Source organism: Crocodylus porosus, unplaced genomic scaffold, assembly GCF_001723895.1.
Source record: "Crocodylus porosus isolate Cpor-Errol unplaced genomic scaffold, CroPor_comp1, whole genome shotgun sequence".
NCBI classification, from domain to species: Eukaryota; Metazoa; Chordata; order Crocodylia; family Crocodylidae; genus Crocodylus; species Crocodylus porosus.
The window spans coordinates 78,088,571-78,109,409 of record NW_017728918.1 but is presented as its reverse complement, the minus strand read 5'-3'; the positions used below and the strand labels follow the sequence as shown (position 1 = coordinate 78,109,409).

Genomic DNA, 20,839 nt, shown 5'->3' with positions numbered 1-20,839 from the left:
ACCTTCAAGAGTAAATTGGATGCTTATGTTGCTGGGATCCTATGACCCCAGCTGACTTCCTGCCCTTTGGGCAGGGGGCTGGACTCGATGATTTCCCAAGGTCCCTTCCAGCTCTGTCTATGAAAAATCTATGAAATCTATGAAAATGAAAATATTTCTTGTGGGCTTTGACTGATCAAATTTGGGCAGCTGATTCCTGATTTTGTGGTCTCTTGTGCTTCAGGAATCCAGAGTTTCCCACTCTTTCCTGGTTTTGCAGTTCTCTTCCACCTCTTCCCGCTTGCTGCTGATTTTGCACCTTTTTGTGTTCCCCATGCTTTTTTGTGGGACTGGGTTTTTCCACGACTGACTGAATTCAAAGTTTCCATAAAAATTGCAAAACTGTGAATTCAGTAGGTCCCTAGAGACGAGTAGTACCGATTGATTCCATAGGTGGGGTCGGTCCATGGGCTGGATCAGGCTTGAGCTTGGTGTGCAGCATCCTTAATTCCCTGCTGTGTCTCCTGGTTTAGTTATCTCAGTATCATCCAAGAGCTCTTTTTTAAGGAAGAGAGAACAGTGATATTAACCATTTAGCCAAAATGTCTCTAGTAATTTCATTTGGACTCTACATCCAGATCTCATCCTCTTAGACCAGGAAAAAATTGGGTTCCAGTTCCACAGAGGAAGGGCATGTAGGCTCTGAAGGTTGTACATGACCCAGGCAGTTTCTAAACTCAGCAATGTCTAAGAGTCTTATGAACCAGAAGATTAATACCTTGTTCAAGAAAGCCTTTTTATTTTCTTCCTTGTGAACATCCATGGTCCGAATAGATGTCACTTGTTTGGCTGTCACCAACGTTATGCTTTATTTAAATCTAAGAACTAGTCCTGCATGTTGCTAGAGAGAGGTTCTCATCTGAGTCCCTGTGGTGGTACAGTGCATCTTATCCACTTCATTGAATCATTGCCAGTGATTATGAAATCCTCCTATTAATCTACGAACGTAGGAAGATGCTAGCCTAGAGCAATTTGCTTCAAGCTATCTTTAAATAGGTCAAGCTTGTCAGGGATCTGTTGAAGGACACTAAATGATTCAGTATGGAAAAAGATTGTGATTAATTGATCTTCTGCCTGGAAATGGAGGAAAGCTCAAATTCTTTCATCAAAATTATGACTTCCAGCAATTCTAGAATTCTACATGTGTTTGTTCCTTCCTTCTTCTCGACCCAGACAGATGCTTGGCAGAGAAATTGCACCCTTAAGCGGAAGGGTCTCTTAAGTTTTCCAAATGGCAAGTGGGAATGTTAATGGTTGAGTAGGATATCTTTAACCAACTGATAAAACAAACTACAAGAAGATGCTCTCTTGTGCCTCTCTTTTGAATTAGTAATAAAAGCAGGGTTTAGACTACTATAGAAACAGGTACTGACTTGGAAAAGATAGTTCTAAGATAGATCAGGAAAATACTTTTACCATTCTTCTGTTTTCCGCCCTTCCCCAAAATTTACTGTTTAAAATGCATTGATTCCTTCATTTGAATCAGTCATTTAAAAACTTACCAATAGTTTACAATTTGTTTCTGTCAGATTATGGAAATGTGTGTATATTGAAGTCAGAGCTGTCTAGTTAGAAATCACTGAAGCTTTTTTTTAAACTTACTGTTACAGAAACAACTCTTAACGACTAAATGTGAAAAATACAGGGGAAAAATCTTCCTTTTTTAATTACAGTTGATGGTCAGTTTCACTTTCCAGTTGCATGCAGTTTCCTGGTGATATCGCATTTCTGTGTGCAGTACTGGGAGTTCAAAAACACAGTTTCCCAACCAATCTGGAAGTGTGTAACAGTGCAGGTGCTGCTACTTCACAGTACATCTGGCTGCTGCTATGCAATTATTTCTTATTTTAGTAAATTGGAGTGTTATCTGTGTATTTCTTCATACTACAGATCTATTGCAGTGGTTAATCCTGCTGGTAACTCAGTCACAACTAGTGACTGTTAGTGGCAACAAGGGAATGCCCTACCTCCTGAAGTTTTCTTCACTTTTTAATTTCCCCTCAGTGTCTTGTGGCTCTGCCAGACTTACTTGCTGCAGAGCATTCTTGAGCAAAATTACAAATTTTATTTCAGATTTTTAGACTAACAGTTGGGATTTTGTTCAGGGTATAGCACAGTGTGGTCCTGATCTGATTAGATCAGTGATTTTCAACCAGGAATTAAGGGTCTCTGGGCATAGACCCTTAATTCCACATCCTCTTTTCCTGTGCATCTCTTGGCACTCGTGCAAAAGTTAGGGAAGGAGCTAGCTTGAGGGGGAAAAAGGCAAAAATCAAAGGATTGGTGTTTCCTCTCTTCCTTTGTGGTGTCAGATGTTTCACTGGGTAGCTTAGCGGAGTCTGCTGGCAGAGGGCAGTTTGCAGCTCTTGCGGCTCATTCGGCGTGAGGCTCATTTCCTCTCCCAGCTGAGAAAGAAATAGGCAGGGTTGGAAAAAGGTTTTGGGAGAAACAGTCCACTCATCTCCATGAGGGAGTAAAATGTGAAAGGCAGTGTACCAGAGGGAAAGCTGCACAGCCTACACAAGTAGACATGCTTCACTTGGAGGAGCTCAGCCACTTCTCCTACCTCTCTGTTTCCTATGAGTCCTGGATGTGGGACACCAGATGCAGGACAGATATTGTCACTACCTGATATAGGCAGGCCTGACTCCATTAAAACATGCACCATCCTACTGGTAGATTAGGATATGAGTATGGTGTCTGAGATCTCCAGGGAAATACAGATCTCTGTCCCATGTGGTCCCCGTGCAGGAGAAGAGTAGAGTTTCTGAGAAGCTCAGTCTGGAGACCCAAAAGTGCCCATGTGAGAGACAAAAAATGCAGAACATTTGAAATTGAAATGTTTTTGGAGCAATCTTTGAGCTGTTTCACTGTTTACTCCAAAGCTGTGTTATGTGGACAAACCCTCAAAGAGTAAATAACCAAGTAGTGGTTGCTGTAGGGGGAACCTAATGCCGGTAAGTTGCTACTGTGCTGAAATTAGTGCCCATTATGTAGGTCCAAACTGCTTTGCTCTTTTGTTGTACTCCCTTGTCATGCAGTCTGTAACCATCTGCTGTATTTTGTTATTTACCTAAATCATAGGTTTCCTGGGTTTGGACTTCAGTTTTGTTCTATATTTTTTGATCCTAGTTTGATTAGATCAGTGATTTTCAAACAGGGTGCCCCAGCGCTTTGAGGCTGATGCACAACTCAGTGGGAAGAGTGTCAGCACTGTTAGGTAGCAAACATGATTCACAAAATAAACTAGGAGATTACAAATAGGAATTCATAGTGTCGAAAACATGATGACCCATTGTGGTCTTTCTGAGTTCTTTGCAACAGAAGAATTTGTTCTATTATTTTTCTATCATCAAACAAGCAAAAATTAAGACCTGGCATTCTCCAAGGTGTGCCTTGAGTCTTTTGAGGTGTGCCTTAAGTCTGAAAAGGTTGAGAACCACTAGATTAGATGCTACCATAATACAATAATAAATGATACTCTTATAATAATAGGAAAAATAGGCCAGTAGGTGTACGCTGATTACTTTAAACATGCCTTGATATCGCCGAACCTGTCTCATGGGAGGGCGGACAGTAGTCACATAGTAAAATATGTTTAAAAAAGCAGCAGAAATAAAAACCAGAGGATAGATTCTGTCAGCAAGAGAGTACCAAGTGTTGTTAAACTATGCTTAGGGGACTATGGCTGTGCCAGATCAGCTGTAGTTTTATGTTCTTCCTATATACCATAGGAAGGTATAATAGAGGGATAAGATCATAATGTATTTGCTACAATCCAAGAAGACCCTGAATTTAAGACACCACACCCCCAAATTAGATTATATATGGAAAATTTGTTATTCTTATATATAAAAAATTGTATATCATGGACTCCTTCAATAGCTTCCATACGCTGGGGTATATCTTCCTAAAAGCATAGAGCTGTAGTTGCCACTTCTTCCGGCCACCCTCCAGTGATGGCTCCTTATTTCTCACTCATTGCACTTAGAAGCAAGTACCCCTTGCCCTAATCTTCTTCCTGAGCTCTTCCCTCCTTTCCCTTCTTTTCATTAAGCTACATGGGGCTGCAGGACCTACTCTGTGCTGAGGCAGAACCAAAACCAGCAGCATAGAAAACCTTCTACTGACCATCTACTGTGACTTAATTTTGTCTTTTATAGTTTCTGTGTGTTTTATTTCTGTTTGTTATTTGTATTGTTATTTTACAACTTTTTTTAGCTGACCCTGGGGTTTTTGGGATAAAAACTAAGGAAATGAGAAGTATTCAGCACTCTTGGTAGAGGTGTTATCTTTTATTAGACCAACTAAATAGTTGCAAAAAATGCCTTTATTTGCAAGCTTTCAGTCTTGAACAGAGGCGTAGCAGGGCAACCTCAGTACATGGGCAGAGCTGAACAGGATAGTGCCCATGGAGGCAGTACTTTTTTTTCGCATCTGTTTGCCTCCCTCAGTTACACTACTGGTCTTGAATATTATTCATATTTACACTTACCTAAGATTTTTACTTATAAAAATTAATTGCAACTTTTTTAGAATTTAATTTCAAAGGCAGTTATATAACTTGTCTGTAATTAGCTAATTATCTAACTTCCTGAAGATTAAATTGTCTCTCTTCACTGTTCTAATAAATTAATGCTTAAAATATTTTATCATTATTTGACAATATTTGACTGGTCAATTGTCCAGGTAGTCTTGTCCAGTCAAATACTCATCTCTAATGAACATTAGACATACATGACAAAAATTGGGTTGGCTGACTAGCTGCTACTACCAGAATTATGACTTATTTCTGGTAGTAGCAGCTAGTTAGCTAAACCAATTTTAGGGATAATTGCTCTTTTAATGGAAAAATTAAAGTCAACAAACTGTATTTATTCTGTTGTTTGGTGCAGAGTCCACAGCTCAACTGTCATGATAAACCACCAGAACATAGCTTTGTGGTCCTCCAGAAGAATTATATTATGTGTGCATAAATGTCCAAACAAAAAGGTCAGGTCTCTGCAGCATGATGTTCTTGGCTTATTCAGGGAAAATAAATTATTCCAACATTAAATATTTCCTTAGGGCACCAGCCTTACTCAATACCTACAAGATTACTTACAGTATTGTATGGTCCTTATACCTCACCAGGAAGTCTTGTTATACTTCCTCTCCGTTAGATTTGGCATTCCGCTTGCTGCCAGTTGCATGCATTTTCCTGAAGTGACCTTTCATTATCGAAGATCCATAATTCAAATAAGTCTTGACACTCATGAAGTTAATGTCATAAGAAAATTTAAAAAATGTTCCTTTACTATTTAAAAATTAAAGTCAAAATCATAGGGATGGTAATGCCCAGGGCAGAGTTATTAAGTGTCTTACCAAGTTTTGCATTTTGGTCATTCAGTCTTGGCCAGTAGCATTTCTTTTCTTTTGGCAGAAGTCTTCTTCAGGCTTTTGGGTCCATTGTAAAGGATCTATGGACCTTGACATGAAGAAGAATAGGAAAGCTAATCTGTGCTGACCTGAATATTTTCTTTTTTTGTATGATTAAGTCCACAAGCCAGTCACCCATGGAAACTATTCATCCAGAACAGAGATGGAAATTGGCATCTGTCTGTTTTGGTTTCTTATTATATGGAATTTAAAGTGCTCTGCAACAGGAGAAATTGTTTTTCATCTAAATTTATTTAGCACAGTGTATAATTTTAAAAGTGTACATCTGAATTATCCTAGCTAAGGAACTAATGGCAGTTGGTGGGACATTTCCATTCCACCAGTGAAAGCCAGGTCAGGTTCTGTCTTCAAGCCTATGGAAACTGAAATACCCGTTGAAACAGATCTGCAGGCTTGATGGTTTAAAATAAGAACTATTCAAACAAGCACTCATACATTTTCCTATTCTGTATTTCAACAATGAAATTTCCAAGCCTGATTAGCAGAGTAACTTTTTTGTACTGTAAACTTTGTTTACTCTATGCTTTTTTTTTAAGTTGGAAAGTTTAAGTGGCCAGCATTGAAAGAATGGTAATGTTTTGATTTGTACAATACTACTTAGTAGTAGTAATCAGTACAAGTGATATTTGTTATGGATCTAGAATACTAACAGCTTTCACCAGAGAAGGGGCTCCGTTACCAGAGAGGCAGTGTCAGGTTTCTGAGGTCAGTGTGAAGGCAACAGCTTATCTGTTCATAGTTGAGTGGGTTTTGAACCTGGGATCAAGAGATTGGAAGATGGGAAGAAGGTAAAACTGCTGAAAGTGTCTCTGTAGTGTTCTCCTCATTCAGAGAAATATCACAGGAAACAGCATCAGTTATTCTAGAGATTTCTTTTCCTGCCATCAATTTACTGGACCAGCAAAGCAGAAGAAGCCAAAAGAAGATGGACATTAGTGACCGCAGAGTGTGTAAAATCTGTTCATGGGTTCATGATAACAGAATACATGTAAAGAGCAGAACAGTTTCCATTCCTAGACCTTTCTGCAAGGAAGCATTTAGGCAACTTGGGTATGCAGGGATGAAGTTGTGAAGGCCAAAGCGCAATTGGAGTTTTAGCTAGCAAGGAACATGAAGTATGTTAACCACAAGAGAGAGGTTGTGGAAAGTGTGGGTCCCTTACTGAATGAGGGAGGCAACATAGTGATAGATGATGAGGAAAAGGCTGAAGTACTCAATGCCTTTTTTGACTTCCATTTTCACAGGCAAGATCAGGTCCCACACTACTGCACCAGGCAAGAAAGTTTGAGGAGGAGGCTAGCAGTCCTCAGTGGTGAAAGAACAGGTAGGGGACTATTTAGAAAAGCTGGACATGGGTCTGGATGGGATGCATCCAAGGGTTCTGAAAGAGTTAGCTGATGAGACTGGAGAGCCACTGTTCATATCTTTGAAAACTCATGTGACTGATGGAGGTCCCAGACAATTTGAAAAGGACAAATATAGTGCCCATCTTTAAGAAAGGGAAGAAGGAGAATCCAGGGAACTACAGACTGGCCAGCCTCACCTTAATCTCGGGAAAACTCATGGAGCCAGGTCCTCACAGAATCCATTTCTAAGCACTTGGAGGAGAAGAAGGTGATTAAGAACAGTCAGCATGGATTCACCAAGGGCAAGTCATGACTAAACTGACTGGATTCTGTGATGAGACAACTGGCTCTGTAGATGTGGGGAAAGCAGTGAGCTTGATATACTTTGACTTCAGCAAGACTTCTGATACCTTGTCCTACAGCATTCTTGCAAGCAAGCTGAGGAAGAATGGGTTAGAATGAGTGTAAGGTGGATAGAAAGCTGGCTGGATTGTCGGGCTCAACGGGTAGTAATCAATGGCTCAGTGTCTAGGTGGTAGCTGGTATCAAGCGGAGTACCCCAGGAGTTGGTCCTGAGGCCAGTTTTGTTCAAAATCTTCATTAACAGTCTGGAATATGGGATGGAGTGCACCCAAAGCAAGTTTGTAGATGACATCAAGCTGGGATGATACACTGGAGGGTAGGGCTTGGATTCAGAGTGTCCTAGACAGGTTGGAGGATTAAGCTAAAAGAAATCTTATAAGGTTCAACAAGGGCAAGAGCAAGGTCCTGCATTTTGGATGAAACAGTTGCATGTACTGCTACAGCCTGGGGACTGACTGGCTAAGCAGCAGTTCTGCTGAAAAGGACTTGGGGGTTACATGGAAAATACGCTGGATATGAGTCAGTAGTTTGCCCTTGTTGCCAGGCAGGCTAACAGCATATTGTGCTGCATTAGCAGGAGTGTTGCCAGCAGATAAGGGAAGTAATTATTCAACTCTATTCTGCATTGGTGACGCCACATCTGGAGTAGTGTGTTCAGCTTTGTGTCCCTCACTATAGAAAGGATGTGGACAAGTTGGAGAGAGTCCAGTGGAGAGTCCACTGGAATGATCTAGTTGGGATGGTCTTACTTTGAGCAGGGGGTTGGACTAGATTCATAGATTATTAGATTGTAAGGCTGGAAGGGACCTTGGAAGATCATCGGGTCCAGCCTCCTGCACCAAGCAGGGAAGATAACTGGGGGTCAGGTGATCCCAGCAAGGTGACTCTCTAGTCTCCTCTTGAAGGCTTCCAGGGTAGGTGATTGTACCACCTCTGGAGGGAGCTTATTCCACAGTCTGGACACCATGACTGTGAAGAAGTTTTTCCTAATGTTGAGCCTGAATTGGTCTTTCAGGAATTTGTGGCTATTACTCCTAGTTTTCCCCTTGTGTGCCCTGGTGAACAGTTGCTCACTGAGCCCTTGATGTACTCCCCTGGTGTAGGTGTAAGCTGCTACCAGGTCCCTTCTCAGCCTTTTTTTTTCTTCAGGCTGAAGAGTCCCAAATCCCTCAGCCTTTCATTGTATGACTTTCCATGTAAGATTCTGATCATACAGGTGGCTCTTCTTTGGATTCTCTCAAACTTATCCATGTCCTTGTTTAAAGTGTGGTGCCCAGAACTGGACACAGTACTCCAGCTGTGGTCTCACCACTGCTAAGTACATGGAAGAATCACTTCCTTGATTTTGCTGGAGATACATCGATTGATGCATGCCAGAGTATTATTTGGCCTACTGGCTACAGCATTGCACTGCCAGCTCATATTCATACTGCTGTCTATTATTACCCCCAGGTCCCTTTAATTTGTGGTGTTAGTCAGTTTGGTGCTGCCAAGCCTGTAGGTATGTTGGGTTGCTTGTCCCGAGGTGGAGCACTTTACATTTCTCAATGATGAACTTCATCTGATTCTGATCCGCCCAACTTGCTAGCCTGTCTAGGTCCACCTGTATCTATCTATAGCCTGTATTCAAGAGTGACCACACTTTGCCATAACGTGATGTCAGCTACAAACTTGGCCAGTGAGCTCTTCATCCCCTCATCCAAATAGTTAATAAAGATGTTGAAAAGTAGTGGACCAAGCACCGACCCCTGCGGGACACTGTTGCCCACTTCTCGCCAGGATGACAGATCTGTTCACTATGATTCTCTGCGTCCTGTCCTGCAGACAGTTTCTTACTCATTTGACTGTCTCGGGGTTAAGCCCACAATCCTCCAGTTTTTCTCATGAGGACATCCTGGGATACTAGATCAAAGGTCTTTTGGAAGTCAAGGTATACAATGTCAACCTGCTTTCTTGTGTTCAGGTGGCGAGTTACCTGGTCACAGAAGGAGATGAGGTTGGTAAGGCAAGACCTGCCTGACATTCTGAAGTCCCTTCCAACTCTAATTTTCTATGATTCTGTGAAGTGGTGGTGATAGTACTTCTCATTACTTTCAGTTTACTCCACGTGTAGCATGCTGTAGAAGTCACAGCTTTTTAGTGGAGGAGGATGTATGTATGGGAGTTCTTTGCATGCCGTAGTCCTCCTTTCATTGTGTTCATGCTCTAGCAAGGGAGGATGAAAGCTTTCAAAACATGTTTTTCCAGAAAGAAAAAATAAAGGAGGCATTTGTAAATTCTTAAATTGACAGAGTTTCTTTTGATACATACCTTAAAGCTTTCATTTTTCTTATTTTCCTACCCATAACACTGAACTAATGAGGTAGGCACAGTGAATTTTTTGCTTGACTGTAAAGCAAATAAAAATTCTTTTAAGACCAGTTTCTATTTTCATGACTTTGAACTACCATATTGGACATGCACTTTTTTTCAAAAGTGGCTGGGGAGAGATGAGAGAGGCATCTTGATTAAATACTTGCATGATTCTTTGTGTGACCCTCCTTTCTCTAGGTAGCATATTTGTGTGAATCTGTAGTGTTCACAATGTTGGCTTACTATCCTTTTGCTACAGTTTGAGTAAATTGTAAAAAAAAAAAAAAAAATAGAACTTGAACTGCATGTCAGTAAAAGAACATGTGTGCACTCACGGACATGCTTCCTGTTCATCAGTTTGTAACTCAGAGAAAAATATATGCTAATACATAACTTCTATGTGAGCCTGTTTAATATTTTTTTATTTTCCAGATATTTATCAAAATTTGGGAAAAATAAAAGTGGTCTAAACTGACCTGTGAGCCATGTGCCTAACCTGTTTAATATTTGTACTTCTGACATAATAGGAAGCACCTTGTCTATAAAGTTCAGAACTTACATTAGCTGTTCATCTTTTTGTAGTAATTGCTGTGTTGTGTATGAAACATCTTTTCTAGGTGGGAAGTCCTTTGGTCAGAGGCGCCTACCAAGGTGAATGGTCCTCAGGCTCGTCAGTTCACACCTTGCATCAAACAGATCAACTTTCCTACCAACTTAATTCGGCTGGAAGTAAATAGCTCCCTTTTGGACTATTACACTGAATTAGATGCAGTAGTGCTACATGGTGTGAAAGAGAGACCTGTGCTTTCACTGAAGACTACAATGATTGATATGAATGATGATGATGAGGATGAAGATGAAGAAAAAGATGGTGGTGGAATGGAAAGTCTTAATAAACAGTTCAGTGTTGCTGCCCTCAAGGAATGGCCAACAAATGGATATTTTGATAAACTGCCTTATGAGGTAAGGTAAAAAATGCTTATACTGAAATAGAATCGTCTCAAGTACCTGGACTGCAGAGATGCTGCACAGTTACTGATGCAAGGCTGTTGTTATTTTCCAGTTATGCAGTTCTTGTCCTCTGGTTGTAGGTGTCTAGTTTACATAATTATGTTATGGTTATTTCTTAGGAGTCATAATATGTTGATCTGTATGCTTTGGCTGATGGCTGTTAGCTAGCCAATGTGCAGGTATTTGCATAAGCATTGTACAGTTATTTCTCAATACCTTATGCTATAAGCATGGGTGGATCTAGGATTTTGAAAAGGGGTTGCTAGTGGTATGATGCATCATCCCATAACAATGATATTTTTCTCCACTTAAAAAGAAACTGCAAGTATTAATACTATGCTAAGAGCCTAGGTCTCTGTTATTCTGTTTAAGATTTAGGCAAAAACAAGTATAACTGAGTTGTTTGTCTGTTGGTGCGGGGCTGGCAACTCCAGGATGGGGCAGGCACTTGTTGCCAGGGAATACAGCTGTTAAACCTTTAGCCTGGCCATGGACAGAATTGCTCTGTGCACCCTCATACTTGTCCCCCAGAGAGTCCACTGTCCCCAAGGTGCCCTTCCCTGCCCTATATGCGTTGCCACCTCAAATGCCCCTGGCTTTACTCTGTCCCTGTTATCCCACATAACTTCCCCATACACAGCCATCCCCATTGTGCTCCAAGCCTCATCAGACTCCCCCATTCCCTTTACACCCCTCTGTGTCCTACCCTGCCCTCTCATTGTCCCATGAACACACTACATCTTGCAAAGACTCATTCCCCTCATGCCCCAGTGAGCCCCATCCTGTACCTCCTAAGCATTCAAACTTCACTGCAGTTCCTAAAATCCTGTGTCCCCTTCACCTACAGTCCCTCTTGTTTCCAACCTCTTCAGGCAGTTTCAGCCCCATAGCACCTTCCATACCTTCAGCTTCAAACCTCATTTGCCCCCACACCCTCATAACATCTCAGTTCTTCCTCACCCCACAGGCTCCCTCTTCTGCAAAAGCCTCTTGTTGCCCATGCCATGCTATGTAGCCCCTCATTGCCACCAGGAGTCCTTTCTCCATCAGAACCTCTCCCAAACAGTTCTCCCCACTCCTCACAGTTGCCAGCTATGGGACAGGTGCGGGCAGGGGGCAAATCTCTTCTTCCTACCACTCCCCTTCTCCACAGCGTGCCCATACCTGGCTTCCACTGGTTTCCACCCTCAGCATACAGAAACAAACAGTTGGGTTCAAGGGAGGACTTGATTCAGTCATTTGAAACACCGTTACCCAAGGAAACTAGCCTCTCCAGATCCACCCTTCCTTGGCTTTATGCTGCCCTGGTTTTGCTGCTGATTCAGCCTCCCACGGCCTCTGCTGTGTGCTGCAATGAATAACCCAGGGAAGGGTCCATGCACTAACTTATCTTTTTACCTTGCCTCTACAGCTGAGCCTGCTGCTTCCCCTCCTTTCCAGTCTCTGACTTGTAACCTTGAATACACTATGAACAGAGCCACCCAGTACAGTTCTTAGGTAGTGGCTCACCTTTATTTGACACCCTAATGAATGGTCAGAGAAATCTTACCAGGAAAATGGTATAAGAAAGGATAGCTTGAATAGTGGAAGATCATGGGCTGCTAACACCTGTGGAGTGAAGGACAGAAATCAAGTAGATAATAATGAGCCATTAAGTCAGTTGACTCTGTTGCCCCCCCCCCGCAAATGCAGCTGTCCCTGTGGGCAGTTGGTTTTAGCTCTGAGTGGAGCAGAAATCAAAGGGGGCTGTGACTGCACTCCTAACTCCCACCTCTTCCACTTTTCTGATCTACCCCTGATCATGAGCACATATTTTATCCCAGCTATTACCATTCTCACTTAACGATACTTGAATTTTTCATCTGCTGTCCAATAATATAGATTTTCATAGACTTTTCATAGACATTAGGGCTGGAAGGGACCTCGGAAGATCATCGAGTCCAGATGATGGTGCTGTGGCTTTCTGTTCCTTTAATTTTGAAAAAGAGAGAACTTGTGTGAAAGAGAGAAAATAGTATGCAGATTGCTGAAATAGGATGATATGTTTTGATTTGTTTTGAAGAAATCCCTGTTTCCATAGAGTATCCAGAGTTTCAGCATTAATGTAATTGTTCCCCCTCAGGATAAAGAGGGTAGTTTGGGAATGGAATGCTGCTGGTGTATATGCTGCTTGGTCGTAATAGTTTCTTTAGGGACCACAGCCAGTTACACAGATTGCAGCCATCACCAAGCTGCCCTGGCCAGCCAGCAGCATTGAAGAGAACCAGGGATGCATAAGCAGTTGAAGGTCTCAGTCTTCCCCTCCAACCTTCCCTTCCTCCGCAGATGTCAGTGGCTGAGTGGTGAAAAGGAGGCAGTCTTTGCTTGGCTTTCTCCTGTACTTTTGTAAGCTGATCAGGTTTCTAGTTTTGGATCCTTTTAGTCTGGCAGAGAAGGCAAAATTGCTTCTTTCCTTGCAAATCGTGAGCAGCAGCTACTGCTGCTCAGAGTGATCTGAATTTGCTTGGGAAGTGTTCCTGGAGCAAAACAGGAAATGATGTAGAGTGGGGGGTCTCTTAGCATCACCTGGAGCTACGGCTGGAGCTATTTAAACTTTAAACTTTGTTTTAAAGTTCAGGGTATAGATCAAATACCAGTTCTCTTCTTAACAGTCATGCTTGAGGGCCATGGTTGAATGCCTCAGTAGCTGGCCACATTGGGTATTGCTGCATTATGGCTTTATCTGGGAAGAACAATTGTGTTGATACTCCTTGTAGAAACAAGAAGGAAAAAAAAGAGTTCAGTGAAGAAGGACACAAAGGGTTTTACTTAAGTTATCCTTTCAACTCTTTTTTAAAATCTTTTTATAGGTTTTCCTTACTGCCTACGTTAAAATATATATTAGTCAATATAATAAAACATTCTTGAATTATCACAAGGCATATATCATAGTTTAGTTATATGTAATATTGTTGATACTGGTATCTTACACACATAAGATGCAGGCACAACTTCATGATATTTCTGACATTTTAATTGTTCTGTCTATACTCTGGAATGCTGACAGTTCTAGAAAATCTTGGCTTTCATTACTTTTTTAAAAATTTTGTTTTGGTTTGCTTTGTTTTTTGTTTTATAATGTAAAGAAAATACTTCTGAGGCTGGTAAAACCTGTTTAAAGGCTGTTAAAAGTCTGATTTAGGAAGGACTAATACCATCTTTACTTGTATATAAGATGATCCACCTTCAATAATTAGATTCTATATATGGCAAATATATAAATTGGTTATAATTTTCCAGATATAGTCTCTAATTATTGGAAGTTTGTCTTGAATTTGTCAACCTCCCACTGCTACAACAGGGAAAATAAGTCTGGGTGGTCAGCTCCTTTGCCCTTGGATTACTTGCAGCTCCTTTCCCCTCCCTCCTTACGGTCAGACCCTGCTTTCCCTGTGCATGTGGAAGCGCAGAACAAAGTTGAAAAAACTGACCTTGATAGCTGTAGCAACTTGCATATTGTACCCATAAACTGAATTCACCCAGAGATAATGCAAGTTTTTTGGAAACTGCTTCAAGTTTTAGCACAGGTACTCCATAAACACACTATTAAGAGGCACTTTAGAACCTACTTAGAGTGAAAACCTTTTTTTCCCCAAAATATTTATTTCTATACACAGTAAAATCCCTGTTATCTGGCGTGAGTGGGGAATGGGGGGGTGCCAGGTATCTAAAAATGCCAGTTACCAGTTTTCAGCTGGACATGGAGTGGGGCCGGGGGGAAGGGGGGAGTTGTGGTGGCCACAAGTGCAGTGTCTGCAGCACAGGGTGGTGGGTGGCGGTGGTGGCCACCATTTGGGAGCTTCCTCTGCATCTGGCCAGCTGGCCGGAAATTCCAGTTAATAGTGTTCTGGTTATTCAAAAGCTGGATAACAGGGATTTTACTGTCTGTCTGTCTGTCTCTCTTTATATATATCTATACCCACCTGCCCTTGTGGTTCACTTGGCAGCTCAAAACACAGTACAAACCCATTCTACAGTAAACACTGCATGACCAAACTATGTATAATATTAGTCCAAAGCTGAAAGGCCTTCTCATGTAGTTCATTGGGCTGGGCCCCAATAGAGTCAACAGCATTTCAAGATACGGTGACCCCACAGCTCGCAACTGCTCAGTTTGTGTGTGCACTCTGGATACCCCCCACAAAGGATTAATGTCCTAATTGCTCCCCCCGTCCCCCGCCCCCCTCAGTCATGACAGGAACTGGCTGTTTTTGTCATCAGTCCTGGGATCCTCCAAAAACTTCTATGAAGATGAGGCATAGGGCAATCTGGTGTGGCTTCACATTCTGAGGGTGGGGCCACGCTAATCATGTGACAGGCTGAGAAGAGGGGGTAACAGAGGCATTTGGGTAAACCGAAGCCCTGTTTGGTGATATCTGCCAGACATTTAAAGCTGGTGAAGAAACTGGAGTCACTGGAAATGGGAAAGAAAGGTGCAGCTCAGCTGTGAGGGTATGGAGGAAGTCAAAATGCATGTAATGTAGTGGTTCACTAGGACTTGAAAAGGAGTTGGCACTGAGGGGGACTGCTCAATGGCACTACCATATGTTTTAGGTTTCAGTAACCCAGGGGTAGGCAACCTTTTTTGGCCAGAGTGTGGGGAAAAAAACCACAATGTCTACCTTGGAAGATGCTGGAGTGCTGCATTCCAGAAAACCAAAGTGGTGGGGGAGTGGGGGGTGGGAGGGGTGGTACATAACAGGATGCACTGCATATTAGTATATGTAATAATCATTAATGCTGCCCTTGTTGTTGTGCGTTCCTTTTGTTAAGCATGTTGCAGTGGGAGAGTGAGGGGGAAAAAAGGAGAAATAAGAGAAAGAGGAGAGGGAGAAAGAAAAGAGAGGAGAACACCCACACACCCTCCCCAGATGCGTGGGCATACAGATCCAGGCTGCTGGGCCACTGGACAAAGTCTGACCCAACAGTGCCCAGAACCCCTGGGCTTCCCCAGGGAGCCAGCCCCAAGGCTGCAGTGCAGCTGGCCAAGGCCCCAGCCTAGAGCCTGCCCTTCGGTCCGACCACCCACCCACTCCACACACCTAAGGCCCTAAGCTGGCAGGACCATTCAGGATATCTAAACTGTTATCCCCAGAGAGGCTGGGAGAGCACATGATGGTACATTTCCACCACAGTCCCTCCACCCTGGTGCCACGGCAGCAGTTGTAGGGAGGGCATCAAGGAGTGTTTTCCCCCAGGAAAGCAAACCAGACTGGCTCTGAACTGACAGTGCTGGCTATTTATAACACCCCACTGGGCCCAGGGCACTGCTCTGGGGTCAGGCCAGTGCAGCAGGGGAGGGGAGAGCTGGGCTGGAGCTGGGGAAGTCCGTTCTCGTACCCTGAAAGGACCGAGGCAGTAAGCCAGATCCTCCTCAAGGGCTCCTGGGGCTTGACCCCTGCCCTAGGCCCTGGTCCCAAGGAGCAAGTCTCATCCTCACTCTAAGCTGCAATGCACAGAGGCACAGAAAAACGGGGGACTTGCCCATGGCCCTGGAGGATGGAAGTGACATAGCTGGGGCTGCTGGTCTGAGGTCCCAGTAGGAGACTGGAACAGCCCCAGGCTGCATTGTTCCTGAGCAGCAGCCACATGGCTCTGCCCAGCATCTCTAAGAGCTCAGGTGCAGAGGAGGGAAGCTTGTTCCTTCTAAAGACGATGCCCAGAGGACAGATCACCTCAGATATAGTTCCCAGCACTTCCTGGATCTCTGGAGGGGCCAGATCTGGATCTCTGGAATGACCAAGCTTTTCAAAACCTTGTAGCATGGAGTTGATGCTGGAGCTGTAGAGCCCAGCGCAGCTATTTGCAGCCTGGCCTGGCTACAAACAGCTGTGCCAGGCTCTGGAGCCCACTCATTATATCTGTGCTGGGAGTAGGGGAGAGACTGTGGTTGCGCTGCCTCAGGCCCCTTCCCCACAGTCTGGTCTGAGGTACACGTGCACGCACCAGCACAGAGCTGATGCTGGAGCCTGGCACAGCTGTTGCAGCCTCCCAGCTGTGGCCAGCCCCAGCTCCGGGTAGCTGCTGCCAGTCATGGAGCCCGGGCTGCTTGCAGCCTCCCAGCTGCCTACTGGCAGCAGCCTGGGCTCTAGCTGGCAGCAGCTACCCAGATCTGGGGCTGGTGGTGGCATGCCGAGCAAAATGGCCTCGTGTCATGCACACATGCTGGGGGTTGCTGACCCTTGCAATAACCTATCTTTGTGATAGATTCCCATTGGCATTCTTGATAGCTAACAAACTTCCCTTGCTGCAGCTTGAGACCACTGCTCCGTGCCCTGTTATCTGCCACCACTGAGAACAGTCTAGCCCCATTCTCTCTGTAACCACCCTTCAGAGAATTGAAGGCTGTTATCAAATCCTTCCTCAGTCTTCTCTTTGGACTAAATAAGCCCATTTCCCTCAGCCTCTCCTCATACATCATGTTCCCCCAGCCTCTAACCATTTTTGTTGTTGGCCGCTGGACTCTCCAATTCATCCATATCTTTTCTTCTGTAGTGGGGGGCCCAAAACTGGACACAGTACTCCAGATATGGTGTTACCAGTGCTGAGTAGAGGGGAATAATTACTTTCCTTAGTCTACCGACTACAACTCCTAATAATGCAGTCCAGTATGCTGTTAGCCTTCTTCTCAACAAGAGCACACTGTTAGCTCATATTTAGCTAATTGTCCACTGTAACCTCCAGTTTTCAAAGATGACGGCTAGTGGCTCTGCTGTCACATTAATCAACTCAGTATCTTGGGTGCATCATGTCCAGTCCTATGGACTTGTACATGTCCAGCTTTTCTGAGTAGTCCCCAACCTGTTCTTTCATCACTGTTGACTGCTCACATTCTCATCAAACTGTGTTGCTCAGTGCAGTAGTCTGGGAGTTGACTGTGCCTGTGAAGTGTGAGGTACAAAAGGGATTGAATACTTCAGCCTTTTCTGCATTGTCTGTCACTAGGTTACCTCTCCTATTCAGTAAGGGACCCATACTTTCCCTGATCTTCCTCTTGTTGCTGACACATCGAGAAACCCTTCTTCTTACCTTTCACATCCTTTGCTAGCTGCAACTCCAGTTGCTGCCACTGCCATCCAGTTGCTTTCCTGATTTCATCTTTGCATGCCCAGACAATGATCTTCTATTCCTCCATAGTCATTTGTCCAAGTTTCTACTTGTAAGCTTCCTTTTTGAGTTTTCGCTTGCTGAACAGTTGTCTGCTAAGCCAAGGTGGTCTTCTGCCCTACTTGCTAGTCTTCCCGAGCATCGGGATGCTTTGTTCCTGTGCCCTCAGTAAGGTTTCTTCAGAATACAGCTAGCTGTCCTGGATTCCTTTGCCTCTCAGACTGGCCTCCCATGGGATCCTGCCCTGCCCTTCAGTTTCCTGAGGGAGTCAAAGTCTCCTTTTTTGAAATCCGGGGTCCTCTTCTCCTTCCTTCCTTTCCTCAGGAACCTGAACTCAGTCATCTCACGCCCAAATTGCCATCCACTTCTACCTTCCCCACCTAATCTTCCCTGTATGTGAGCAGCGGGTCAAAAAAGTCATGGCCTTTAGTTGACTTCTCCAACACTTGCACCAAAAAGTTGTCCCCAACACCCTCCAAAACGTTCCTGGGTTGCCTGTGCATGGCTGTATTGCCCTCCCAGGAGATGTCAAAGTCCCTCATGAGCCAAGGAAACTTCCACTTGCTGACTGAAAAAGCCTCATTCTCTTGGTCTGGTGGTCTATAGCAGACACCCACCATGGTATCACCCTTGTTTTCATTACTGAGCACATGCTGCTTTTTGTAATAGTCCCAAGATAGACAGTGTATTTAATGCGGTTTCCTTGTATGCAAATGTAAGATTAGGGGCTTTTTCCCCGAAGTTGACTGGGGGAAAATTGTCTTGCATTCGAGTAATGCGGTACATTGATCTGCAGCATATGAGTTAACTGGATAATTTTCATGTTCTCATCTTTAACTGCATATTTATGTGGGTTTTTAAGAATTATCATTATGTAGGAAAAAAATTTAATCCACTTAAATAGTTCCTTTGAGTTCCTGTCTCATGTATCTTCTATCACCATTTTTCTATTTCTTGTATACTGCTTCCCTTTTTTTATCTATTTTTACCACTTCGGATGCTATGAATGCTTTTGTGTGGTCTGTCAGGTACAACGGAGCAACTCTGTTTTCTTGTTTTCATCTAAAGATTCCCTAAATACAGGCAGAATATCCAAGTACTAGAAAAATATTTGTGTTACTGGGTCTGTTACACCCTGATCTTTTTCTACTTTTTCTACTACTTTGACCAGATGTGCAAGACTGGGTATTAAGTAACCCATAACATTTTTCCCTTCTGTGGTGAATGTAAGGAATTGAACTGGGTCAGACTTGTGCGTCTTCTTTGAGATCTTGTCCCTGAGCTGGTTCTGAGAAAGCTGATAACATATTTTTAATGGACAATTTATGGGATAATTAGTATCAAGGAATGAACAAGTTGTTCCTAGTGATTTCTTGTGATTTTTCACCCTCAGGATAAAACTAAGCTTTGGCATCTGGTGTATCTTGTGGAGCCTCAAACTAAGTAGTAGAGGTAATATACCTAATGAATTGCTTATAGTGCTAATAATGGTTGGTTAATGCCCTAATTTGAGAGAGTTTGTCCCCTATATTTTATTCCTATGTAGTGGGACTGTGTATGTTCTCATTATTTGAGCCAGTCCTTCCAGATATCCAAGCTCGATTCCAGTCCCACAAGTGTTCCCCAGACATTTCTTTTGCCCCTTTCCTCAGCTTGAAACAAGGGCAGAGATTCCTCTGATCCTTGATGTGCTTGCAGCAGTTTTCTGCAGCAGCTTTTGCAGTGAGTTCATGAGTCTTACGTGAACCCTGACCTTCCAGAAAACAGCAGCCAAGGTCAAATCCTGAAATAACCTGCTAGCCAAGCTTGCTGGATCAACATGGGGAGCTATAGCCACAACACTGCAGATCTCAGCTCTTGCCCTATCATACTCAGTAGCAGAGTACTATGCACCTGTTTGGCAGAGGTCATCACACACTTCTTGTTGACACCCAGCTGAATGCAGCCATGCATATCATAAATGGAACCCTCCATTCAACTCCCCTCCCCTGGCTTTCTGTCTTTGCAAATATCACTCCCCCACACATCCCTCGATTGATGATGACTCAAAAGCTGGTTGAAACTATTTGTGCTGCATCTCACCTACAACTTTACAACAATCTGCTTAATCTACCCAAGGCCCGCCTTTCCTCGCAACTCCCTGTATGGAGCAATGTCCTAGATCAGGTCCTGTTTGCAGATACCCTTTGGATCAAGGAATGGGAAATGCACAAAAACACAAATAAGTTCCTTGTGACAAACCCCACTCATCAACTAGCTGGCTTGAATTAAAATGGCAAGATTAGTTCCTGCTAAACACATTCAGGACAGGCCAAGCCCCCAGCGCAGCCATCTTCCACTGCTGGGGTCTCTGTGCTAACCCATTGTGCTCTTGAGGAGAGACACCAACAATGTTGCACATTATTGAGGAGTTTCCCCTCTTCAAATGAAGACGCAGATTAAAAACTTTGAAATCAGTTAACGAGGAGGCTATTGCTTGGCTCCGTAGATTTGCATTTGCTAAATAATAATCAGCCTTACACTCCAGAAAGGTATTTGAAAGGGCCTTGGTGAAGGCTGAAGTGGGGTTTAGCAGTGTATCATCAGATTTCAGCCCACTTTTCCATAACGTAAGAAAAGTGTGTTCACTGGTTGGAGTGTACAGACTTTCCCAAAATGAAGCATGGTATCACTGGTAACAGGCACGAGGCTTTTCTAGTATGTAGACCCTTCTCTTCTGGTCTGCTATCCTGAAGTTGTATTAAAAGCATAAATGCACCAATCCAGGAATTCTTCAGATAGTCTGCCTGTTCAGTCTCTAGTGAATCATTTTGTGCTGCATCCTAAGTTTCAGGGACAGAGTCATCCTTGATCAGATTTGCTTTTTCTGTCTAATCCTCCTAAGGCCGAGGTCAGGGTTGCCTGAAAGTGTCTGAGAAGAGCTAGGGACACCTGATTGGGCATATTTTCTGTGCTACGTAGTCTGAGGCTCAACAAAATGCACCAGATGCTTATCTCTGTCCCTGGGAGTGAAAAAATCGCAAGAAGGCTCTCCTTCTGCATGCTTGAGTCCAAAAGATATTAGAAACATCTTGCTTATCCCTGGGTACCAAGCCAGTTTTCTCTAAAGCTGCCTGCAAGCTTTACAAGCAGTTTTAGGGTTT

General features: G+C 43.4%; 1 protein-coding gene across 3 annotated transcripts in view; it reads left to right on the top strand.

Moving 5' to 3' along the window:
* The window catches only part of FBXL4 (F-box and leucine rich repeat protein 4), a 127,771-nt gene that overhangs the window by 23,986 nt on the left and 82,946 nt on the right, over window positions 1-20,839 (top strand). For all 3 annotated transcript variants that reach the window (XM_019537786.1, XM_019537787.1, XM_019537788.1), the window contains exon 4: window positions 10,157-10,502. In XM_019537786.1, the coding sequence (XP_019393331.1) occupies window positions 10,157-10,502 (346 nt within the window). The remainder of the gene's footprint in view (window positions 1-10,156; window positions 10,503-20,839) is intronic.